We start from the raw sequence: 25925 nt of genomic DNA, 5'->3' as shown, positions 1-25925 counted from the left end.
GGGACATTCTGCACAATGAATACTTTTACTTTTGGTACTTTAAGTACATTTTGATGCGACTACTTTTGTACTTTTACTTATAACAGAGTATTTCTAACATTGAAGTATTGATACCTTTACTAAAAACACTGTATATGTGTGAGCTGCTAAACCGCCGTACGGTTGCGTGACAACAACCAACCCCGCCGTCCCTCCGGACCATGGGATTTAGACTGTTCTCATCTGCCTGCTGCTGCCTGGTTCACGTGTAACAAAACAAAACAGACTGCCCGAGATTTAGCTGCTGCCGTACAGATGACATGTTAGCCGTTTAGAGCTCTGGGAGGAAGGCGTCTCGCGTTACAACGCTATAGTCCGGAGAGTAGGAAGAAGAAGGGGGGAAAAGCCTTCATTGTACATTCACAACGCTCAAGTAAGTCACGATCCCTGGTCTCTTTTTGTTGTCTTATCCGTTTTAATAATTCAGACGCAAGATTGATCGGAAACAGCCCCAAACGGAAATGCATTGATCCCTCAAGATGGCTAGGTGGTGATATGAAAAACCGGTTTTCGGGACTATTTTGTAGCCTCACACACCCATGAACTTGGTGGGGGTGATTGTTTTGTTTCGTGGAAATCCTGCAATCACAGATTTTCTTACTAAAAGGTTGCTGACAATCCCCATTCGTCTCAAAGTCTACTCCATGTATTTCAGTGTTTTTGTTTCAATGTGTCCTCCTTGTCCTGTTCCAACTCTGTAGCCAAAACTGTAGCCAGGATGAGAGACCGTGCTCTGTAAACAAATCCTGGAATGCATGAAGGAACTAGGAAGGAAGATCTCTGTACACCAGTGGTTCTCAACCTGTGGCCCCCCCCCGGGGGGTCCCCACATAATTTAATTTTTATTTATTTTGCGGGGGGGGTCCCCAGATGACAGTGAAGGGACAATTTAAGTAACCTTTTTAATACCTGCAGGAAAAAAAGAAAGCAAAGAAAAAGACTTTTTCTGAATCAAAAGTAATCAACAAACTGTACAAAGAAATTGGTCAAAGATTGGCCAAATTGTCAAATAATATAAGAAAGAGTCACTTTTTAAAAAAAAATAGCCTATTTGCAAGCTCACAACGCCTAGCAACCCGAGGCGTTGTGAGCTTATAGATCTGCTATTTTCACAATATTTTTCTGTGGAACTACATTCCAAGTGCTTGTCAGGTTGGGGGGTCCCCAGTTCAAATATGATTATTTTTGGGGGTCACAGCCTGAACCACTGCTGTACATGACAAATTGTTTGCTCATTCCCCGGCTGCAAACCGAGCTGTCTCCACCCTCTGGCCTGTGTTTATCAAACGCATAGCACAGCAGCACTGACAGTGACAACAAATAGTATAGGCTCTATTACATTTCTCATCTTGCCTCTGGTATTTACAGTACTATTTACTTTTGTACTTGTTCTAAGGTGAATCCTTCTGGTAAGACATGGCGGAGGGTGGCTTCGACCCCTGTGAATGCATCTGCTCCCATGAGTATGCCATGAGACGGCTCATCAACCTGGTAAGTGATGTAGACTAGAGAAAGGGACATTCAACTTTTTGTAAGTAATGTTAGATCAAAAATATGTGTCATACAAGCAGTGCAAAGTACAATTTCTTCAGTTGAAGTGTAGAGAAGAAAAATTATTCTTGTTTTTTTGTGTGTATTTTTTTTGTTTGGCTACAAAGTTTATGAAAGGTTTTCTTAGGGAGGGAGGGAGCAATAAATGAGAAGACGATTTGACCCAGGATATCCTGGTTCCTGGTCCTGTTTGTCTTGAGTGGCTCGCTGCCCAGTGCACACCAGTTTGACTCTTGATCAGGTGTAGATTAGAGCATGTATGCTTCTGTCGCTTCTTTTTACCTAATAGTGAAAGTCGTAGTCTAAGATTATTTTTTTCCCCCCAGTCCTTTTTCTCTGTCTCTCATGTTACTCTCCCTCTCTCTCTCTCTCTAATAATGCTACATCCAATTTAACAGAGCCTCAAGGTTAGTTTTATCAGGCAGCCAGGCAACCTCATTGGCTTAATTACACCGGTGTAACATGGTCTACGTGGCAAGCTGCAATTGGCCCAGGTCATCCCTGGGGCCTTCCTGATATCCAGGAAGAAGGAATTTACCTTCTCTAAACAGCTACACTCTTTAGTCAGGGATCACTTAGAACTGTTGTAGATGCATTCTGGAAAACAATTAACTAGTTACGACTATTGTCTGAATGTTTAATGTGTGATCAAGTAGATGGTGTGTCACGTTTTGTTGTACCTGCAATTGTACATTGCAATTACATTCTAGATTAATTGAATTGGGTGTGTGCATGTCTGATGTACTAACTAATGTTAGCTGATGTGTCAAGTCATTACAGTTCCTTCTTTTAGGAAATTGCAATAATGTGGGACATTTTAAGCAACCTCCCCCTCACATTACTGAAACCTGGCAAAAAAACGTTGGAATACATTTAGCTAAATAAATCCACTCCCTCCAGCTACTGCTATATGGACAAACCTCGCCTGGACGGGCGAGGCGGTGGAATTGCTGTCATCCACCGTCTTCACATCAAAACAACCAAAATTCCCATTCAAGCCCCCCCATCATTCGCATCCCTTACCTTCACACTGTCCGGCCCCAAACCCCTGGTCATTGCAGTCATTTATCGAGTCCCCAAGACCAACCACTCACTTACTTCTGATTATTATTTTCACCTCTTTTTCTGCTTTCATGTTTGTCTGTGGTCTTAGCATTCTTATGTTCTCTTCCAGCTCAGGCAATCCCAGTCCTACTGCACAGACACAGAGTGCCTTCAAGAGTGTATGTATAAGCATTACTTAATGGGTTTCATATTGGGCATTGCTTCTCTCATATTTTATGTTATATCAGGAAGCATTCATGAGTGTAGATTTCATGTTACTGCATGATAATTGCTATCTTTCTGTATGTACAGTGCCAGCCCCCGGTGGGCCAGTGGGAGCCGGAGGAGACCTGACTCTTCCCATGATTTTTATGGGATGGATGCTGCTGGCCTTGATACTCTTCGTGCTCCGCCCACCTAGCCTCAGAGGTCCACGTCCCGCAGGCAAACCCATTGGACCCCACAATGTTAGTATCAATTAACATGCACTGATTCTTTGTTATTTTTTTCTTGTTTACTTGCAGAAAAAAATTAGGTTAAATAACTTCCCATCCTACTTTTGGTAGGATGGGAAATAAGTATTAAAGTCATCTTTCTCAGTTCAACTTTCTCAGTTCAACTGTTCACAATTGCTTTGGCTTTTTGGGGCTTTTTATGCCTTTATTATTGATAGGACAGTAGGCTGACAGGAAATAGAGAGAGAGAGATGGGGAGTGACATGCAGCAAAGGCTGTCGGGATCGGGACTCGAACCCTCACTGCTTGCCGCTCTCACTGTCTGTACCCGTCCCTTCCTCGCTGACAAGCTTGTAGTGTTTAGCACTGTTTAGCATAACAATAGATTACAGTTACCTTGTCAGAGTTGCCACTATCACTTTGCACAAACTATGTTGTGAGGCACAGTAATAAATAAATAAATACAATAAATACGTTTACTGCTGTGGTTCAAAATGTATTTAAATAAAAGTAAAGTTGGGGTTTTAAGGTTTGACATTCAGTGACAACTGGAAAGAATGCTTTTCCTTCTGAGTTCAACAGCAAACCTGTGTGTCTAATATGCTCGCAAAAAGTGGCTGTTGCAAAGGAATACAATATCAAACAACATTGTGAGACGTCACACTGAGAAAAGTATGACAACTAGTATGCAGGAGGACGCAGAACGCGAAAGTTAAATGAACTTGAAGAAAAAACAACAATCCTTGTTCACCAACAGTCAGGACTCAGGAGACCTGATGATAGGGATGTTTGGGACAACATATCTCTGAGAGCATACTTTCTCTGTTACTGAGACACATAGACACCTAAATGACATGAAAATAACAACTGCTCAGGAACTGGTGTTGACAGGCTGGTTAAAGCCAATGGATACTATCTGGTATCTAGTCTGGAAGCAGCAGGAAGTGAAAAATTAGTGACTGTTCAATGCACTGCGACATGTAACCAAAATGCATTATGATGTATTGAGTGACACATTTCCCTTCTTAAGAATAAGAAACACTTATGTTAAATATTTTGCAGCTCTAGCAGGGAGAGTATTCCACATTTGTGTATGCTAATAGTTTTTTCATCTCTCATCACAATTTATTTCTAAACAGTTACTGTAATGCCAATCGTAAAAGTAATCTTCTATAGCAGAGAATGAGACAGAAGGAACAAAACATATGCAGTGACAGCTGTGGGAGTACGGGCATTTCCGTTTGCATGTACGTATGTCCATTCGCTCGTGCACAAAGGCTGCGGTCCACATAAAGTTGCATTTTGACCAGTTGCATTTTTACCAAACTGTTCCATGACCTGATACATGCCACCATGGTTGGAGGAGTGACAATAGGAGAGATTGTAATATTATCCCCTATTCTTCTCTGACAAAACCAAGAAAATGCCCAAGCCCTAATTGTTGGTTGAACAGTAACATGTTCAAAAAAAGAAGAAAGGGATTAGACAACATGCAAAATGTGGTAGCATCAAAATCTTTTGTTTCATTGTTACCCCAAAATGTCATGTTAAGGGAAAATGATAACTAGGAATTTGACATTTTATGAGCAATGTGAGCTATTGCACCTGGTTTCTTAAGAATCTCATGCCCTGACTTGCTAGCCAGGCAGTGAAGGTTATGAGAGAGAATTATAGCCCACGGACCTCAGTTTTTATTTCATGCACTTAGCATCTAGCATCCTATATTTAAATTGGCTACTGATAGGACCGGGCGGCCAGCGGACCACCGCTACGTCACTCTGACTCAGACATAAGCATAAACAAACTCGATATGCCCATATATAGACATGTATGGCAGTGGCGTACCCACTGTAGAGGCAGGGCAGGCGATCGCCTGCCCAACTAAGATCTCGCCTCCCCTAGAAAACCCAAATTGCGTGCTTAATGTCCTCAAAGTCACACACCCAACAAGCTTTGAAATGAGCAGATTGGACCTTCCGTTCCAGAGATAATGGCCAAAACATCTTGAAAACGGCCACTTTCGCCGGTTTTAGAAAAAAATCTCGCCTGTCCTAAATGTAATTCCTGGGGACGCTACTGATATATGGAGATCCGGCTATCCAGAGCCACAGATCCGACCGATATGCCCATATATGGTGCATATACGAGGCGGACCAACTTCAAACTCGGGTTGCACATTGGCTCGCCGCAACAGTCCCAGAAATATTGGGCTTGAACCATCTGTAGTCCAAACGACCCCGCCGAGTCGTTTGGATAATGCGGTTGTCCAGAACCGCCGATCCGACCGACAGATCCATCCAATATGCCCAGTCCAATATACAGGGTATGCGCATATACTAATGACATCAGGTGTCTCCATATATGGGCATAAAAGGGACACAGGTAGACAGACAGATACAGAGATCTCCGTATATGGCCAGTTGGCCACAAAGGGACACAGACAGTACAACGGGTACTCTGACAAAGCCCCAGACACTAGTGATGAGCGGGCCGACCCGTAACCCGCGGGTCAACCCGCGGCGCGGATGGTCGAGTCAGGATTTCAGAGGCAATTATGCGGGCTGCGGGTGAGCGGGTCAGCCGCTCTCACACGCAAAAAAAAAAAAAAAAACTATTTTGAACAACATGCTTGTTTATTTAGCCCATGACGATGTTGTGCAACTGTAGACATTTAAAGCGACTTTGGGTACTTAAAAGAGCGCTTTAATATATATATATGTATTCCCACCACGGGTCGCAGGGCGGGTTGAGCCATAGATTTATATATGGGTTTGCGGGGTGGGTTGAGGTGGGTTGGGTTCCGTGGCGGGTTGGGGCGGGGCGGGTCATCGCACATCACTACCAGACACTATATGACTCAGACATATTCGTCAGATCGGCAGTGCGACGTACTGTAGGTGTGAGGGCTGCATAGCGGCCGGAACTCTAGATGTGAGGGCTGCATAGAGGCCCGAAATTATCTCTACCCTTTAGGAGAGCTGTTTATACACTTGGTCTGTGAAAATCTCTGCTCTATTTTAACAACATTATTGTTAAAAATGTACAAAGACAAGTCATTGTTTTATTCATTCATCTCACAATTGGGTACGGATAACAAATTTAGAATTGTGCATTTTCATGTACAGTTTCTACAACTCTAATCCTCCAAACTTCCCCATATATTCTTTATAGTTCAGTAAGCATTTCTGAACATTATGTCCTAAAGATAGAGAAGCAGCTGCATGATCTAACGGTTTATCACATCTGGAGCTGTGGTGTTTTGAGAAAGACTTTGCAATCCCATCAAATATTAGTTTTGAGCCTTTATATTGAATAATCTTCAATTATTCATTTGTTGACTTGATTCCTTGAGTTATGTGCTTGGTCTGACACTCAACTAAGTATTCCATGTTCATCTATCAAGTGACTTTTCATTAATTTTGTTAGTAAGAGAACTGTTCTCAAAATCTACCTGCCTGGATACTATAACAGTCCACAAAGTTCACCATTGTTCTTGTCAGGCAGTGTGTCTTACTTTGTTAATAAATCCAAACCTTAATGTCCAAGATGAAAGGAGTCGGTTTGCAAATACAATACGGTTTTAAATACAAAATGTAATATATATTATTTGTTTATATATTTGTTATTGTACTGTGGTTGCAGAGCAATGACCGCGGGCCCCCAGCACCACCTATTGACTAGCAGTGGACCCAGGGAACCCATGCTCATCCAACCGTTGTGACTGGACCTTCACAGTTAGCAAGTTACTGTGAGCTGGACTGCACCAACTCCCTGTCAACCTTCATTTGACTTTTGCTTTTTCCTTTTCTAGTACCATTTTCTCTGTTAATTTTTTGGGTTAGATTTTTTTCTGAGATAGGTATGTTTAACAGAGGTTGTCAAGTAATTTTTATTGTGATGGAATTACTACCATGTCTTTCCCCCAACTATGGTGCAGACTTTAGCTATTCGAAATCAGACATGAAGTCAAAATGAAGGAATGTGTTACAAGGATTAGGGGAGAAGGGAGGGGTGGCCATGAATTCCTCTCTGGACAGTCAAATTGCTATTCTAGTTCTTGCTGTGCAATACAGGGTGGAGGGTTCTTGAACGTTTAACACAAACATTCCACTTAGACGTAACAAACAACTCTGTATAGTGCCAGTAATTTTGTCAAATGTCAGATTAATGTAATTGCATATTTAAACGAGGGCCTTCACAAACAGTATAGTTGTTAGGTATATATACTTAAAAAGATCCGGTTTGCAACTTAACAGTTGCAATGTAATCCCTGCTTCCCCACACACCTCACCGTGTTCAGTAGCGACTGTGAGCTGTGCATCTGTCTTTGACTCCTGAAGCTCTCTTCACCATGATATTTGTTTTGATAACACATTGATGAAAATAAACGTTCTAATATATTTCCCCAAAAAAAGTTACAAAGCTTTAATACTGGAAGAAATATACTGGAATTATATGTTGTTCTTAAAAGATACCGTAACATACAGGGGGCCTTTCCTGTCTCTCATCTTTGCTCTCAGAATTAAAGCAGAAATGCCCCCCCCCCCCCCCCCCCCCCACCAAAAAAAAGTGTATATATAATATATACACACACTTCTGTTTTTTACATATTGAATTGCTCTTTAGTGAGCAGAAATGCAGGCTGCAATGAGTTAAACCATCCAACCAGCTGGAAAATTGTCTACTGTAAACTAGAACATTTACCTTAAGATTTAACTGCTGTCACTTAAAACAACTGAATCTCATCTATGTGTATGTAGTAATCTAGGAATGGGTCCCAATTATGGAAATTTAAAAAAGTAGCAGATTTACAAGCTCACAGCGGGTCGCAATGCAACGTGTTGTGAGCTTGTATATACTGTATTCAAACTGTTGTATGATGAAAAGAAAACTGTAATATTTGTATAGAAACACTGTTTTACAGGTAGCTAAGACATTTTATTAGCACTTTTGTTAACAATACATTTATTCCTTTTGATGGTGTGTTGTCCTGATTCTGTCATGTAAATACTGGCCTTGAGAATACCAGGGTTCATGTAACATACCCGACCATCATTGTGGTGTGGCATTAGATTAAAGGATGAAGTCCCAAGTTTATTCAGCACATTTTATTTTCTATCGTATCACTCTAGTTATAATAATAATAAACAGGAGGCAGTTGTGAGAAGCGCATTCTACAATTCTTTGTAACGGTGCCAATGTGAGGGGTTGTGGTCTTAATACCAACATGGAAAGATCTCTCACCTATCAGGAAGTTGATAACCGCAAGACACAAATTTGGAAGAAAAAATAAATAAAGAAAACAAATCTCTGTATTAGCATGTTTTCCATCATAGGTCCAAATGGGTTTGTCAGGGCTTCTCATTCGTAACTAAATTCAAGATGTTCCTCTTTGAGTAGGTTATGCAGTGGAATTGGTCAGATTTACCTAGCCCTCGTGGAAGAAAACGGAACCTGGGGATGCATTTAGCGTTAGTTATAAATGAGATGGGTAAGTAGTTAAACACAGGATATTACATTTGTAATTCATCTACAGTGGATCTGAACTTAATTGTAATCATCTACAGAGGCTGTTGGTATCCTGTATTTTATATGCCATGGACTACATGTTTTGGGTGTTATCATTACTGCCAACTATGCCCCTCCATGTAAGTAACTGTGTGTGACTGCACTGTTGTCTAAAAATCTTCTTTTTTTCTTGGACCTTTTTGAAAATGTGTGTGAGGAGATGTGAAGCAGGCTGTTGATATGGGAATCAAGCTGTTAGGTTTTTTTTAGATCAAGATGCAGCCCCTTGTCAAGTGTATCTGGTGCCACATGAGGCCTCAGTTTACACAGTAAATTCTATTTGAAAAGAAAGGGCTTCAACTATGCACTTTTCCTTACAAAATAACAAATAAATAAGAATGCAGTATTGTGTTGTATGTGTGTGTTTTTTAAACACTTTACAAGATAGATAATAGATGATCACACCAACAGACTTGTACACACAAAGCAGAATGACCACAATTATAAATGGATGGAGGTATTTGTGTTTTTTTAAAGGAAGAGATGAAAAGGCATGGATATGTTACGTTTTTTTAAGGCAAAAAAGAGCAGCTATTTTCCTGCCAGTGAGCTGTGGTGTTCTGCAAGGAAGCATACTAGGGCCTTTACTGTCCCTAATATATGTGAACGACATGACATTAGCTCGTGATTGCAATTTGCTCTGAACTCGGTAAAATCTGCACCTGGCACCTGAACCTGATAACAAACTATCATTACACCTGTGTAAAACTGAATCCATTCTCTTTGGATCCATAATAAACCTCTGCAAGGCTGACGGCTTCACAGTCAAAGTGGGTGAAAATCTTTCCAGTGAACTACTTTCCATGGCAACTAAAGTAATCAAAAAAGTCAACCAAATAACAAGATTGTTGTGCAGGATCTGCTCACTGGTCAGTAGGAATACACTGAGGACTAGCTGGAGCACTCATCCAATGTCACTTTGACTATGCATGCAGACTTTCAGAGGTCTTAAGTCGCCTTGGTCGTTCAATTAGAGAAGGCATGTGTCAGTTCAACCCAGAATCGGCTAAAACAAGGGGTTAAATTCGTTCTACTGCTATGCCACCAAAATGTGGAATGCCCTACCAACAGTCATCAAAAGGTGTGACTCCTTACTCTTCTTCTAAACCGCTCTAAAAGAGCACAAGGTGGCTGCAATTCGGAACTGGCCCCTGTAAAAAGTCTAAGCCTATCACCAGAAATGCCCCCCACCCCAATTGTTTACTGTAGGCCTACATATTTTTATTTTTGATTACTACTCGTTTATATGATGTTTTTGCATATTATTGTATATTATTGTTTGTCTTTAAATGTTTCGATGAACTGAATACACAGGACCCCAATGGAAACAAACCATAGTGCTTTCTTGGGTTGTAATCCTTTTAGCATCCTTTTGTATTGATTGAACTGTAGGCCTACTGTCAATCAATGTTTGTGATGGCAAAAAAATAAATAGTTTTTTCATCAGAACAAGTTTACTGAGACATGAATCTGTGCAAACTATGACAAATTTACTTTTAAATTAAATGGAAAGCGTGGGTGCAAATTCCAAGGTTACAACAAGGCAAATCTAAGGCAAAGCCCCCCTGACCACTAGGAAATCACACTTTTATTTTGAAAGTAGCGGACCGGAACAGGGCTGGCTCAAGGCGCTGGGCTGGTCTTTTCAAGATAGAGGTGTGTGTGTGTGTGAAACTGCGTGTCCAGCCGAGGAGCCAACTAACTGAGCTTAGAGCCATAGCTGAAGAAGTAGCAGAGGGTTGGGTTGTGTGAGATTCTGGGTTCAGTCGTTTTTAGAAAGTTGGAAGAGAAATACATCTGCTCTGATTTCCAGTCATTTGTCGTGACATTCGGACATTCCAAGATCCATTCAACAACTTCGACGGCTGCTGCTTCACGAAGGTATTTAATAATGGGAAACAAAGTGAATTCTACACATTAATATAGATTGATCAGTCTGTCGAGTTGGCACCACAGGTAATGCAGCTAGCATGGATGCTAACATCTGCTAGCTAACTGAACTATGCCTCCATTCATTCGTGATGATGTTAACAATGTCCAGTTTGGTTTGAAACTTGCCCTGGCTTAACTTAACCACTTGAATCCCGGCGTCCCTATTTTTGGACATGTCATTATAGGAGATAATCTTCAAAGATCTTCAACAATCTCATCATTACAACTTGTAACTTGCCTATCGAACGGATTTAAGGTTAGCTGGAATATAAGGCTCTTTCTGTTCTGCTTGGATCATACGTGGCTTTACTTGGCTGAACTGAAAGGGTCTTTATCCCCCCTTGACAAGGTTTTACTGTTAACGGTGGTCCAGCATAGACTTTAGATTATGCTGCATAGAACCACAACCTGGAAAACCATCATCTTCTTGAGAAAGGTTCTTCAACGTTTTACAAGTCAAGGGACCCCTTAGCTGAGAGAGAGGCAAAGCAGGGACCCCCACTGCTCTGTGTGTGTGTGTGTGTGTTTTAAGCCTTCCATACTTGATAAGAGTCTTTCTAAGCCATTGGTTCTTAAAGTGGGGTCTGGGGACCCCCAGGGGTCTTTGAGGGAGTTCCAGGGTCCACAGCAAAATGTGTTAATACATTTAACCCCTTAATCCAAGTGTTTGAATAATTTTGCATTTATTTTCCTGTTTAACACAAATCTTCTCTTCTGGGGGGTCACTGGCACAAAGCCTTTTCAGATGGGGGGTCCGCAGCCAAATATATATCAATTTAGGGGTCCTTGACATGAAAAAGTTGGAGAACCACTGTTCTAAGGTACCCCACCATATTTAGCCGATTCTTTCATCAATGTCTGTTGACTCTTGAGAGAGAGTCATCTTTGCTAATATGTTGTATTCATGTTAATGTGTATTTTATTTATTTATTTGGGGTTCCTATCAGAGAAAAATTGCTCTGTAATAACTAAAATAAGAGAGGACCCCCTTTTGAAGACCCATGTCTTTGAGTATTTCCAGTTTTACAGCAGTTTTACACATGTAAACTTGTGTAATTTCAGCTGCTCCACTCCACTTCGAAGAGAACATGCTGACCAGTTACTGATTCATTTTGCAGAGGACAAACTGGGTCATATAAATCAAAACTATAAATAACAAATTGAAGAAGGATCGTTTTAAGGATCCAATTATGCTTAACTTATAGCAATTACATACATGATGCAATGTTTTGTATTGTGAATGTTATAAAAGATTGGTCAAATAACACGGTCTGATTAATTGATTAAGGTGTGGTAACATTGATAAGAAGTCTAATGTATTTGCACTGTGTGCCATGCTATCGCTTTATCTATTAACGTGTAGATTATCAAGGTGGAGACATTTTACTAACGATGGAGGAACTAGATAAAGCAGTGTCTCCAGGATAAGTCCAGGAGGGTGCCGGGGTGGGCCGTAAAATGCTTTGATCTTTGATGATTGATGTCAGGATAAGGGTATTCAAACACTGAAAAGGGTATTCAAACAGCGTCAAGGGTGTGGTTGAATGACATTTAAATGCGAGTATCTAAAACCGTAAAGGATGGCAGGCAGCGCTAACTAACTTGAAGAAAGAAATATTCATAGTCAAACTACCTTGTTTCTGTAGGCAGTCAAGGATTGCTTTCTTGTTGAAATTACGGTATTTGTGTAATTAAGTTGTTATCAATATATAAACTTGTATCACCAGGCATTCCTCAGTAGTCAGTACATGTAAAGCCTGTTTTCTATTCCGAATTAACCAGTCTAGACGGAGCCCCTTGATGCTTTCAGTAATTTTTGCAATGCTGTAGGTCTTTAATTTTTATGGTATTTTGATTGCCAGTGTGTTTTATTAGACCCCCCCCCCCCCGCACTTCTTCCTACTGTATCTTAAATGTTTCATAATGGCGACTGCCTCTAACAACACTCTCTTCTCCAGATGTTTGAGATAAAGAAGATCTGTTGCATTGGTGCAGGATATGTCGGAGGCCCAACATGCAGTGTGATTGCCCAAATGTGTCCGGGGATCACAGTGACTGTTGTGGATATCAATGAGTCTAGAATCAATGCTTGGAACTCTGAGACTCTGCCCATATACGAGGTAATTGTCCATAAAACCATCACTCTAAGAGGTATAATTAATGGCTGGAGCTTATGTAAGAGATCAAAGTACAGCTGGAGACACCTGGTCATTATGGGCAATAAATTAGCCTATTACCTGTGTTTAACTTTCTTAGTGCCATGTTTGGCCCATCCCATTCAAAGACCCTACAGCCATCCATCCAGAAAGAGAACTGTTTTGGCCAGTATTGCCCAGTGTCAACATCTAGGCTAATGCTCAGAAGTAAAAAGAGAAAAAAAAGAGCCTTAATGAGTTCCAGATTCCTCGATGTTGCAACTTCTCAAGTTGTCAGCCTGTGAGTGTAGCTATAATGACGTCAAGGATGACTAGTGTTGGTGTAAAGGGGGGATGGTGACACAGTCATAATGACCACTTGTGAATGTAACTTTGCTTAAGTTGTATCTCGTTTGTTCCACCCAATTTCTTTTTTCTTTCTTGCTTTCTCCAGCCGGGCCTGAACGAGGTGGTTGAGTCATGTAGAGGACGGAATCTGTTTTTCTCTACAGACATTGATTCTGCCATAAGAGATGCTGATCTAGTCTTCATCTCGGTGAGTCCTCTAGTTACCATACTTGTTGCAAACACGCTACTTTCACATGGGATTTACATATGCTTATATTTGCTACTGTTGACAATGCAAACTAAATACAAACAAAAATACACACAAGCATGAATGAGTGATTGAATGGTTGTATCTTGCTGGCATTGGAATCCATGTAAATGTATTCTTCAACCACAGGTGAATACCCCTACCAAGACCTACGGTATGGGGAAAGGCCGTGCAGCTGACCTGAAATACATTGAGGCATGTGCCAGGCGGATTGTGGAGGTTTCTGATGGCTACAAGCTCGTCACTGAGAAGAGTACAGTTCCTGTCCGGGCTGCCGAGAGCATTAGACGTATATTTGATGCCAACACTAAACCTAGTCTCAATCTGCAGGTGTGTGTTTGTGTGTGTGTTTGTTTTAGAGCCAGTTCAGTCAGGTCTGTCATTATGCAAGTTAATAAAAAACAATGTTCCCCACATCTGTCTAGGTGCTTTCCAACCCAGAGTTCCTTGCGGAAGGAACTGCAGTGCGTGATCTGAAGGAGCCCGACCGTGTCCTGATTGGTGGAGATGAGACGGTGGAAGGTCAAAGGGCAATCAGAGCACTGTGTGCTGTGTATGAGCACTGGGTACCCAAGGCACGCATCATCACCACAAACACATGGTCCTCTGAGCTTTCCAAACTGGTATGCAAGGCAATTATTTTTTGTCTGTAATGCTGCGTTCACACGAGCGGAAACGATAGCTACAAAATGACAGAGCGTGGCCAGCTACTTTTCTGCAGAGTCTGCGTTGAAGTGTTGCTCAAGCCACATTGCGTAAATGAAAAGGGTTGGGTTAAATGGCACAGGGATGTGGTTAATGGCAATTTTTCTTCCATTCACAGAATGGAGCAGGAATTGTGGGTAGAGCGAAGGGGAGTGGAAATGGATAAACAAAAACATAAGATTGATGGACACTTGACTGCATCATTGAAGTGCTGAAAAGATTTAAGCCGGCTCAACTTGATTTTGTTACATCTGTCATGCAGCGACAAGTGGCGGATTTCCGTTTTTATCTTCATGTCACTGGCTTCCATTGAAAATGACTAGTAGCCTGTTTTGTTACCGCTAGTGTGAATACAACATAAGTGTTTCCATCCATGAGTGTCCTTTTTATTCCAATAAACAAAAAATCGTATGTACTGTATCTGTAGACGGCCAATGCATTCCTGGCCCAGCGGATCAGCAGTATCAACAGTATCAGTGCTCTGTGCGAAGCCACCGGTGCTGATGTGGAGGAGGTCGCTAAGGCTATCGGCATGGACCAGAGAATAGGCAGCAAGTTCCTCAAAGCCAGCATAGGTAAGAGAGACACATACCACACTTTGAGACTGAATTGTTGTTGTTTAACCACGTGAACCCTAACGTCCATTCTGGGGTGAACATTTGGTGGAAATAGTAGCTTACAACATGTTGCATTAGGACGTGTTGTGACATTGTAGATAGGATATTTTGGTGTAGAGGGAAAAAAAGGAGGGGGGCAATTATAGACCCCTGGCGGCCCCAGTCAACTAAGTAGGGTTTACCGTTAGTGGTTTGTTCTGTCCAAAACTGGCTTCTGTATCTCTCCCCCTCTCTCTGTCAATTGAAACCTGACCAGGCTTTGGTGGCAGCTGTTTCCAGAAGGATGTATTGAATCTTGTGTACCTCTGTGAGGCCCTCAACCTCCCCGAGGTGGCCACTTACTGGCAGCAGGTGGGAACTAAACTCTATATTTCACAGCTTTATATCAATATCTTCTTCCTTTTATGTTGTGTCTCATACTCTTACCCCATCATCTCGCCGATTATTTTTCTCAGGTCATCGATATGAATGAGTACCAGAGGAGACGATTTGCTTGCAGGATCATAGACTGTCTCTTCAACACGGTCACTGGCAAGAAGATTGCCCTGCTAGGTTTCTCTTTTAAGAAAGACACAGGTGACACGAGGTAGGTCTCAAATCGCTTCAGCCTCTTAGGCCCTATATACCTATTTCGTTGTATGATGACTAGTAAAAATAGCTGAGCTTGTAGATCTGTTATTTTTTTAAGTTAAGATTTTCGCCTTCAATACCATGCCCAAAATAGGGACGCCAGGTTGAAAGTGGTTAACTTATATTTACACATCTCATGCCCTCTTGTCACCACAACAACAGCTCTGTTCGGTAAAAGATCCTATTACACTCTTGCAGATATCGAAATTCCTCAGTGTATAAAATCAATCATTAAATTGTTATCACTTGCCAGGGCCTGTTAAGTGTGTATAAAGGTGCATGTTGAACATTTATCTACTTTTGGGCATGGCTATATTGACGAAAGCAGTGTCTATACAAGATTAATACAAGCAAATATTTGCTGTATTCTGACCTCTGTCCAGTTTCAATGAAGTCTAATCCTAGAGTCAGGTTCTATGAGCTGCATGTTTGTGTTTCAAACCCTAGAGAGTCATCAAGCATCTACATTTCTAAGTATCTGATGGATGAGGGGGCCAAGCTGTTCATCTATGATCCGAAAGTCCTTAAGGAACAAATCATTCATGACCTATCCCAGCCCAACATCTCAGAGGACAACCCAGAAAGAGGTAACTGGTATAAAATAAATAAATAAAGACATTCATTAATTTTAATAGTTCTTAATGTAATTCAGTCTTAACAACTATAGCAATTGAGGGATACAGTATAATTTGGCTGTTCTACCCAGGCAATTCAATTAATCAATACTGACCAAACATTTCACTTCTATTAGAGTAAGTAGAAGCATGGAATTTTGAATTGGGAAAACATCTAGATATACTCTGAATTATGATTTTTAATTATTTATCAAAAGGGGGGGTTGTCCTGACCTTTTAACTAAACTAATCCGTACTGCCTAGCAACAAAATAAGAGTCCTTGGGGGTTTAAAAAAAGGTTAATGCTCATATTTTCCTTTGGTGAAAACTTTGTGAATGAGCCATGACCATAAGTATTACTAAGCATCAAGAGACTGATGACTCATTCCTGATTACTTACTGTGGGTTGTGGCTTTTTTCCCCTTTTTCATTTTTAGTGTCTGAGTTGGTGACCGTGACAACAGATCCCTATGAAGCTTGCGAGAGTGCACACGCATTGGTCATCTGTACTGAGTGGGACATGTTTAAGGTCAGGCACACACTTTACAAAATCTAATCTAATCTTAAATCATTAAGGAAATCACATGAAACAGCTTGGATTGGTAAGAGCTAACGCCTCATGTTCCTCCACAGGAGCTGGACTATGAAAAGATCCACAAGAAGATGCTTAAGCCAGCCTTCATATTTGATGGTCGGAGAGTGTTGGACCACCTCCATGCTGAACTACAGAACATAGGCTTCCAGGTAATTACAGATGGGCCTGAAAATAATATACATACACTTTACTTCCTTCTTTTTTCTCCAAAGCAAATATTCATAGTTTTTTACTTGTGAAAAGACAAGCTTTTTTGTTACCTAGAAGTGCCTTTGGTTGGAACAACCTAACTGAAACTAATGATGGCAACTTTCATTTTGTTTTTCAGATTGAGACCATTGGAAAGAAAGTGACAGCATCACGTATCCCCTACACCCAATCAGCTGTATGCACCAGCCGTGTCAGTGAACCCCCCACCAAAAAAGCCAAAATTTGAAACCTGGCTCTCCCCCGCTACATGCACTACATTCCTTCCTTTTAACCCTTTCTGCAGCAGGTGTCCAACATTTAAATTACCCTTTCTTGTTGGAACATGCTTAATGGGAACATGCTTAATGGTTATAAATACCAAGTGGCTTGTTGGCCAAATTCTGCTCGACAATGGGTTGCTGAATGAAGATCATTAGTAAAAATGTATTCTGTAGAAGTGGTATCCAGTACAAAAAAGACCCAATCACATGGCTGTCTTATTATTGTATATTTCCTGCTAATTGGCAGTCGCCAGTCATTTTATATGCAGTAATCATTAAAACTGGCTGCCACCTAAAGTGTTAACAGAGTAGTCTTTAAAGTATTTACTGTAATGTAATCCAATATTGCCTTAGCAATGGCACAGTTTTTATACGTTTTTTTAAAAACTATTTTTATAATTCATCTGAGTTGATCATGTATGACTGTTGATGAGCGATGTTAGCAAAGTGAGTCTGTTTACCAAATGGGCCAATGCAATAAAATAAATAAATGACTTTAAAACCAGAATTGATTTGTAGTTTTGTTCATTGCATGAGTTACAACAGGGGTCTTCAAAGTTTTCTCAGGTCAAGGATCCCTTAGCTGAGGTAGAGACGAAGCAGGGACCCCCACTATATACAGTATAGTGTAAATTTGTGCCGCAGTTGTCCTTTGAGAAAGCCTTTCATGCAACTTGATAAGAGGCTTTCAAAGCTAGCTGACCATGATTAGTTGATTGTATCAAAAGTTGACATTTGAGACTAGCTTGGGAGTATTCCATTGTTTTTTCTTTAAAGGCCTATGATGAGTTGTCTCCAAGTGATGCTGCAGTTTAGGATGCTTCATAGATTAAATGTTTTGTTTGGTTACAAATCTTTGCTAATACGTTGGATTCATGTGTATTTTCAGACAAAAGAAAAAACATCACAAAAATGAGTAACCCTAAGAAGGCCTTTTTAGGCAACAGGGTGGCCCATGGGCCAGAACTGGCCAAGGAAATTGTTTTGTAAATGTATTATCTGATTGGATATAATGTCTAAATAGAGAATCTACCCCCAGATGAATGCTTTTATCCACGTTGAGAGTGAATGACAGGCAGATGTTTAACACACTCCAGTTTTTAAGATGAGACCTTGAGCTCCTATACTATGAAAAGAGATTCTCTGTTTGAAAGGAAGTGTGACTGTCTCCAGAATGATGCATGTTTTTTTTTGGTTCACTTTTTTAATTAACTAAATGTCCTTAGTGCAACATTCCAGGATGTGACCTGCCCAAATTAATTACACAAGCTTTTCTATCTGCACCTGTTTGATTACACACAATTCTATTCAGTATGCAGTTATGCCACACACATCTTAATTAAGTTCTATAGCAATTCATAATATATGTATTGTATATAAAATGGTCTGTCGCAAGTTCCAGTTCATAAATTAGCCATTGATTGTGTTCTGGCCCACCATCTAATAACTTGAAACAAATCAGTCCGAGGCCAACCCTACTTGCTGACCCCTGCCCTAAGGGGTCACTGACCCCCTGTTGAAGAGCCATGCTTTACAATTTTTTTACCCGTAAGTACACCTTCGGAGTTGTCAAACATACAACTATGAATAACTTTGAACAAACCACGCTCTACTTTGCATCATGTTTATGTAATTTGTCTTCAAATAACAAAGCCATAACAGTGTTGCTCATATAGAAAATATTTTTCAAGTTAACAAGACAACAAAATTACTCAAAGCTTTAAGCCTATCATGTATGCTCCACCATGTGTTGCTCCCTTTTCAAAGCATATAAATTAGTCTTTAACCTGCTCACACACTCTGATGCAGTTATAAATCAGTGCTTCCCGACAGGATCCCCAAGAGGGAAGGTGAGTGGGGGTGGAGGTTCAGGAGGCCCTAAGGAGACTTGCATACCTACACATTGTAAAAGGGCTATTATATCTTTTCTGCTTGGGTTTAAACTCCATGCTGATAATTACAGTTCAAAGCCCAAGATCTGAATCCAATGTGGTTCTATTTTCCCAGACTTGCGTGTCTCAGATAAATAGTGGACACTGGACAGGATGGTAAAAAAAAGGGAATATATATATATGTGTGTGTAATCAGCTTCTGGTGTAGTTCAAACACATTTCCTGTCCCCCACTTATATACCACATCTCACTTTCTTGATAATCTTCCTCCTATGGGAATACTATGGTACTATATGATTATGCAGTGGTGTAGTTTACTCTTAACTTTGAGGCTGGCATTGACTTGAGGAGGTAAACTAAAACAGGGCAACTGCATGTTTTCACTCTGCAATAGTGACTTCTAATTTTCTCTTCTCCAGTAGGTTCTTCAGGAAAAACTCTCCTGTAGAGGGATAGCAGATATGAACATGTCAAGGTAGTCCAAAAATAATGCTGTACAAAGTCTATAAACCTTAAAAAGCATCACAGCACATCACCTGCTTTATAAGACGATCGCACCAGGGGCCCACTGGCCGTGTAGACGAAGCCCATTTCATTCCCAACCTTCTCCCAGTGGGCAAACCTCTCAGGGGTCACGTACTCGTCCACCTAGACACAGACCATCACAGTTGAACACAACAGATAATCAATATGCCAAAAGATTGTAGATTCAGAATCAATCACTGTAGCAAAAGGTGAAAGGAAGATGGAGTGTAATGTTCCGAATCTACCTTGAGGTGGCGTTTGGTGGGCTGCATATACTGGCCCAGTGTCAGACAGTCCACCCCTGCCTCCCGCAGCTCTGTAACAACATTTTTTTTTTATTAAACAGGGCTTATCAACATAAATTAGAGCCACCGTGTTTATGAGAATTTTGAGTCCGAAATACACACCTGTCAGGGTATCGAGTATTTGTTGGTCGGTCTCCCCCAGTCCCAGCATAATCGAGGTCTTGGTAAGCAAGGTGGGCTTGACCTTTTTTACATGTCTCAGCACGCTTAGTGACTGATCGATGTTCGCTCTTGGATCGCGGACATGCCTGTGTTTAGAGGTGACAGGTCATGAGCAATTACAAAGCAGTGCACATTAAAAGCAGATGTAAAGATATACATTAATCTACAGGAGTAAGAAGTGATATATCACATGGGAGAATCCCATAGCCCTTTATAGTGGAAATTCCACAATGCAAATGATGAAATAAAGTTCTTATCCATACCCAAGTGTGAGATAAATCAATAAAAAGGTGATCACAAACATTGTGCACACATTTGCAAACACTTAAAGTTTGCAAACAGGAGAGATGTTCTCACAAGTGTCTAATAGCTCTCTCTCAGAGAGGTTTTTGCAGTTCTTAAGTTGTGTTGGAGACATAAGAACTAGCCTGTAGACAGTGACCTTAACAATGAACAATGGATGTTTGATTAAAGGACGACTTCACCCATTTTCAACTTCATCTTCAATCAATTGTCCTCACTAATGTTCACGATAAAATGGTAAAAATACTCTGTGTCTCATAGGAGGGCTGTGGACACTTCAGAAAGCAGGTGTTTTTTTCAGACAATATTTCAAATTTTTTATTTAGAATTGTTATTAACGCGAGAACAATGGCTTCCATTATAGCATGCTAAGGAATAGAAAGCCTGCAGTTTCTATTAGCTTGGGTTTCTGAAATGTCCATGGCCTTTCCTCTGACAGGACTCCCTCTTCCTTTGGTGTGTCGCCCTGTTGGCTTTAACTTCACAAAAAGCAGTGCACATTACAAACAGAGGTAAACATCCCTGAGCTGTGTAAATTAATCTACAAAAAACGTGATCTCTCATATGGCCCTTTACAGACACTAACATATTTTTTACTTCATTTTATTTTTTACTGTCAATACAAATATCAATGACATTTTTTATCTCTGCATTTATCAGTGTACTGAGAAATGGCTTCTTTGTGCCACCTGCTGGTCAATGTGTATAACCATCCCTCCCCATTTTGTCATCTAAATTATTGTCTCAGTCTGTACCCAGAAAAGAATTACAGATGTGTATTCCAAGTCACCTCCTGGTAAATTAAATCAAATGTATAAATTAAAGAGATTTATACTTCCAAAGGACCATCACACTAGTCGGCTAAAGGACGGATGGCTAGAATCACCTAGAGAAAATGTTAATGTGATGTGTACCATAATCTGAGTTTCAGTATAATATCAGCTGCTAGGCACCAGTTAGTACCTTTGCAGTTCACGGACTGTCTCCACATTGTGGGCGTAAACATCCAACCCTGACAGGGCGATTTTCTCCACCGCTGCCAAGTCACCACGGAAATCAGGAGTGAGACATTCCACCAGGATCCGAGAATTCCTAGATGGAGAATAACCAGAGTGAAGGTCTGCAACTAGGGCTGCAACTATTTATGAGTGATTATTCTATTGATTACTTTTTAGATTCTTTGAATAATCGAGAAGTGTGGTTTTAAAATATTAGTAATGATTTTTTCACTAAATCGATTGTCTGATTAACCACTTTAGCCATATTTAAAACTTTCTTTAATGGTGTTGCACAAAAATAGCTGAAATGGCTTATCTACAAGCTCATAGATCCTTGTAGCTCCTTGTAGATCTGCTATTTACGCTATTTTTGAAAACAGATTATTTAATTAAAATAGAAAAATTATGAATCAATTAGTTTGAATAACTGTTGCACCCCTAGTTGAAACTTATTTAAACAATAGTGCTGACTGAGTTATTACATCAACCACAGAGACAAGCCTTTCATTATGGAAATAACTGTCTCAGAAGGATAAGAAGACTTGATTACATTATTAAGTTCTGTTCTAGAACATGGTGTGTTTGTTTTACCTTTCCTTCAGTTGAGTGACAGTCTTGGCAAAATGCTCCGCCCCTCCATCAGCGATATCTGACAAATCAGTAACGTGAGAACATCTTTAAAATAACCTGTTACTATTGATGTGAGTGCTGACATTCGCTCACATGTTGCATTTGGTACAAAACACTATCTTCTTACTAGTCTCGCGAGCCAGACAGTTGCCTCCCACAATTTTCAAATGCTTCCGTCATACAGTCTGGAGCACGGAAGCTCTGAAAATGATCAAGCAATAATGTGGATGTGACGCCTCCTTCCCACTTCCGTTTCGTCTTTACAGTTGTGCACATTTATCAGAATATAAATCAAAATCATCTAAGCATAATATAGCTAGCTGCTTAGCAGAAATGGAAATGAACAAATTAAATGGTAAGATATTTTAAGATATATTTTCGTGAACAGAAATGACAAAGAGATGACAGATTCCTGTCTCGGATTTCGGGAGGTGTAGTTCCAGACTCTATATCGCATTCGGAGATTGTGGAATAGTTGTCTGGCTACGCGAGACTATCTTCTTACCATCTCTGTCTACAGAGGTCAGTACCACATAGTCCAATCCCCAGGCAGCAATGGCTTTAGCGGTGTTGTAGGGCTCATTTGGATCTAGAGGAGGGGGCCGGCGGGCCGTTTTCACGGAACAGAACCTGCACCCACGAGTGCATGTATCTCCCATCAGCTATAGAAAGAGAAAGACAGAAAAGGGAAAGATTATCGGGGAGAAGTTATGGGTTAGTCTACCTGAAATCAAACTCTAGAACTTCCTCCGGGACTATCTCAGAATTTCCCCTTTAATTGAGGTGTTTAAAATGGCCATAAAACACCTCTTCTATCTGCAGGCCTTCCTCTAAGCCCTTTACAGTGGCCCATCCTTGTTTTATATGTGGCCCACCCACTGGATTTCCCCCCTTTTATTAGTGTTATCTTACGCCGTGGCGCCTAAGGGGCAAGACGTGTAGAAGAGCGTTTGTCCATAATTCCTTATGTATTGTATGTCCCCCTAATTTTTGTGTCTGTCCATCCGTCCATGTTTGGGCATCAATAGGACAAAGATTCACAGAGAAGCCATGCTGTTATTAGACTAACCTAGACGATTCTTCTGGATAAGAAGTGCAAAATAAACTCAATTTATTTATTATAATGTAATGCATTATAATTCATCATTTTCGGAGGGGCAGGGATCTAACTAAAATCCTTGCGATTCCCAGGTGACCACTCTAGCTGCTGACCCAGTATCATAATATCAGCCACGTTTTTGGCCACTAGGTCAGGGCTCATTTTACTGCCAGACAAATCATCCAAATGAGTACTCACCATTATGGTAGCTGTGGCTGTAGCATGCTCTCCTCCTCCCCAGCACTCCCCAATATTCGGACATCTGGCCTCCTCACACACCTGGAATTACACACACCACACAAATACATTGTGTATGTGCTAAAGTTAATACATTTTGAGTGAATTTGAGATGAACATCTAAACTGTAGAGTACTTCGTTTTGCTCTTTGTGACATTGTGATAAAAGGCTTGGCTTGTGATTGGAGGCTGTTGGACCTCTAGTATGTAGCGTAACCACTAAAGGTAGGGTAAGTGATATATATATATATATATATATATATATATATATATATATATATATATATATTTAAAAGGTTAAAGTGCTATATTCTGATAGTAATCATTGCTACAGAGCATTTGTTCGGTCACAGGGGTCTCTCCAGCTCTTTCAGGTAGGTGACAAAATTGAAGCCAATCAGGAGAGAGCACTGAAAATGCATTTTCTGTTTAATTAAGAGTTGGAGAGCCATGGGAGACTCCTTTTACTGAACAAACACTCTAGTCTATAGCAATGAGTACTATCAGATTATAGAGCTATTTAACACTTATTTTAACCAAAGTAAATCACTTACCCGAACTTTAAGCCCTAGTTTTATACTTCATCGTACAACGGTGTTGCACAAAATAGCTAACCTACAAGCTGACAGCACGTCACAATGTGCTGTGAGCTTTGTAGATCAGCCATTTTAGAAAATCTCTCCTATGACATGCCCAAAATAGGGATGCCAGGTTGAATGTGGCTATACCTTCATCTCAGTCAGGCTCGCTAGTCTAGACCTTGATAAATGTACAGTAGCTTTTTTTCCTTTTTACTAAATTTGATTTTCAAAAGACAAACACACATACAAGGATACAAAACAGAACAAAGTAATAAATAAATAAAAGGACAAGACAAAACAAAAAATATAAATAAAGAAAGGCTACATTCTACAATTGTTACAGTTATTACTCTAAAAAATGTACTGTAGCTTAAACAAGCATTTTGACCAGTGAAAGATATTGCTGTACGTCTGTGATCAGCAGAAAAACGTACAAAAGTAATTTCAGTCTAAGTAATTTCAAGTCTAAATTTGGAAGACTATTAATTCCATATTCCATGCCATGTGTTCAAGGGGTTGAAAGGTAGTGCCACTTTACGGCCCATACAAACACACTGAATATAATGAAAATGTCACTCTCTCATACAGACACAAAGACAAAGCCCTGCAAACGCACATGCAAGCACACAACTTACGGTATTTAAGTTAAGGTCTCTCAGCGTATTCTTCAACTTGTTGAAGTTCTTCCCAATTGGAATCTCAGTCTTCAGCCAAGGAGGAAGCCTAAGCCTGTCACAGCACAAATACAAGTTTTTCTCACCAATACACATATGTAACCCTGCATAAAGCTGCTGAAACAAGATAAAAGATTGCTCCTCTTAATGCCATATGGATTGTCTTTCAAGAAATGTAAGAATTATATGCAACACTAGTGCTTGTAATAGTTCATTGCTGTCTATTGCATAAGGAATAGTCTGATCTTTGAACCCTACAGACTGCCACTTTGAGCAGTTACAAATGAAAAATTTGACAACCTTCCTACTTCTCACTTTCCACATGGTCATTAATATGTGATTCTTTAGATTTATTTTGTACCTCTCTCCTTTCTCCCTCTTTAGGTTGCCTCTGTATTCATCCCACTTGCTCTTTTCTGATAGGTCCCCAGAAATGAAATCTTGCAAGTCAGGCCCATCATCATCTTTTAACAAATCCTTCCTGCTGTCTCTTCCTGCCGTGGAGGATTTGGCCACCGTGGACATGCCACTGGCGTACACCTGTGGAACAGTTAGCATTATCATTTATTATATTATTCAGCAACAATTTGTCATTGCATTTTCATGATCCTCCCCAATTTATCCTCCCCACTTTAGCAGTTATTCTCACCTTTTAACCCAATTTGATATGCATTCGTGCAGAACCCCATTTGATAAGATTTTAATCTCTGGGACCCCGATCTCAGAAAATGTTTTGTTGTTAGACATGATTTTGTCCAATGTGGTCTGTTGTTTGGCCCAGAAATCCTTACTGTCCAGGTAATGTACTCACTGTAGTCGTAGATTAGATAACAGTCAAACTCAGATAAAAACAGCTGTATGCTGTGTCTAGTTGTACTTTCTTAAACATGTGAAAAGGTGAAGATTAAGTTAACTGTCAATAATTAGCTGGGTACCCCCTCAAGGAACCCTGCCTGGACCATAGCTCTGGTCCTGGCAGGCCTGGACCCCATGTTGAGAACTACTGTCCTAGACCAGTGGTTTTCAAACGTTTACATTTCAAGTACCCCCCTCAACTCTGACAGTAGGCTATACACGGTTCCATTTGTATGCTGTCAAGAGTTACAGACTTGTAAGGGTAATTTTACCCCCTCAAAGGACCCTGAGGGTCCATGGAACCCACTTTGAGAACCACTGTCCTAGACATAGGCAACCATTCTAAATAATGACTGCTGTTTATTTGGGCGGGGGGGGGGGGGGGGGGGTAAATAATAACTTTTGACTACTACTAGCTAGGTTACAAAACGGCCACATTAATCGGATCTGTAATTGAAGACCAACGACAACCAATTACGACACCGACTGGCTATTATGTAAGAATAAAAAAAAAACATGTAAGAAATTGTAAGCGACAACAATGCGAGAGTAAATACTTACATATCTGCTGCATTTGGGACTCAACCATAAATGATTACAAGAAAAACGACCTGCTACAAAGCAGGTTTGTTTGACCAACGCCATGACATCTAGCTTCAGTGGCTAGGCGATATGTCATTGAAAACAACACT

The 25925-nt window shown here is 40.5% G+C and overlaps 3 protein-coding genes across 3 annotated transcripts; 2 read left to right on the top strand and 1 right to left on the bottom strand.

Moving 5' to 3' along the window:
- The first annotated feature begins 252 nt into the window (after positions 1-252).
- On the top strand, positions 253-9003 carry smim14 (small integral membrane protein 14). Its single transcript, XM_080455374.1, has 5 exons — positions 253-412; positions 1436-1530; positions 2765-2813; positions 2947-3101; positions 6732-9003. Exons 2-5 carry the CDS (start codon positions 1456-1458, stop codon positions 6768-6770), a joined length of 318 nt encoding a protein of 105 aa, XP_080311500.1. The 5' UTR covers positions 253-412; positions 1436-1455; the 3' UTR covers positions 6771-9003.
- A 1298-nt stretch (positions 9004-10301) lies between these two features.
- On the top strand, positions 10302-17480 carry ugdh (UDP-glucose 6-dehydrogenase). The gene is made up of 12 exons (XM_080454519.1): positions 10302-10538; positions 12548-12709; positions 13179-13280; positions 13470-13670; positions 13766-13963; positions 14473-14620; positions 14919-15013; positions 15118-15248; positions 15740-15879; positions 16345-16436; positions 16541-16651; positions 16831-17480. The coding sequence occupies exons 2-12, from the start codon at positions 12548-12550 to the stop codon at positions 16936-16938; spliced, it is 1488 nt and encodes a 495-aa protein (XP_080310645.1). The 5' UTR covers positions 10302-10538; the 3' UTR covers positions 16939-17480.
- A 901-nt stretch (positions 17481-18381) lies between these two features.
- Positions 18382-25925, bottom strand: lias (lipoic acid synthetase). Its single transcript, XM_080446737.1, has 11 exons — positions 25795-25925; positions 24740-24918; positions 24340-24433; positions 23085-23165; positions 22293-22449; positions 21749-21806; positions 21123-21251; positions 19797-19942; positions 19635-19705; positions 19401-19512; positions 18382-19306 (listed from the first exon to the last, which is right to left on the bottom strand). Exons 1-11 carry the CDS (start codon positions 25876-25878, stop codon positions 19245-19247), a joined length of 1173 nt encoding a protein of 390 aa, XP_080302863.1. The 5' UTR covers positions 25879-25925; the 3' UTR covers positions 18382-19244.

This window comes from Gymnoscopelus braueri (assembly GCF_963280865.1).
Source record: "Gymnoscopelus braueri genome assembly, chromosome: 2".
NCBI classification, from domain to species: Eukaryota; Metazoa; Chordata; class Actinopteri; order Myctophiformes; family Myctophidae; genus Gymnoscopelus; species Gymnoscopelus braueri.
Note: the sequence above shows the minus strand (reverse complement) of the source record. Positions and strands in the feature narration are given on the sequence as shown.

What these genes read in the sequence shown, in the direction of transcription:
- smim14 (XM_080455374.1), top strand. Translation starts at nt 1,456, where the DNA reads ATGGCGGAGGGTGGCTTCGACCCCTGTGAATGCATCTGCTCCCATGAG. An exon ending in TGAGACGGCTCATCAACCTG is followed by an intron (nt 1,531 to 2,764) that starts GTAAGTGATGTA and finishes GTTCTCTTCCAG; the next exon opens with CTCAGGCAATCCCAGTCCTA. An exon ending in AACCCATTGGACCCCACAAT is followed by an intron (nt 3,102 to 6,731) that starts GTTAGTATCAAT and finishes CTGTGGTTGCAG; the next exon opens with AGCAATGACCGCGGGCCCCC.
- ugdh (XM_080454519.1), top strand. Translation starts at nt 12,548, where the DNA reads ATGTTTGAGATAAAGAAGATCTGTTGCATTGGTGCAGGATATGTCGGA. An exon ending in AACCTAGTCTCAATCTGCAG is followed by an intron (nt 13,671 to 13,765) that starts GTGTGTGTTTGT and finishes ACATCTGTCTAG; the next exon opens with GTGCTTTCCAACCCAGAGTT. An exon ending in AGAGGACAACCCAGAAAGAG is followed by an intron (nt 15,880 to 16,344) that starts GTAACTGGTATA and finishes TTTCATTTTTAG; the next exon opens with TGTCTGAGTTGGTGACCGTG.
- lias (XM_080446737.1), bottom strand. Translation starts at nt 25,878, where the DNA reads ATGGCGTTGGTCAAACAAACCTGCTTTGTAGCAGGTCGTTTTTCTTGT. An exon ending in AAGAGGGAGAAAGGAGAGAG is followed by an intron (nt 24,434 to 24,739) that starts GTACAAAATAAA and finishes GTGCTGTGACAG; the next exon opens with GCTTAGGCTTCCTCCTTGGC. An exon ending in CAGCCACAGCTACCATAATG is followed by an intron (nt 22,450 to 23,084) that starts GTGAGTACTCAT and finishes CTCTTTCTATAG; the next exon opens with CTGATGGGAGATACATGCAC.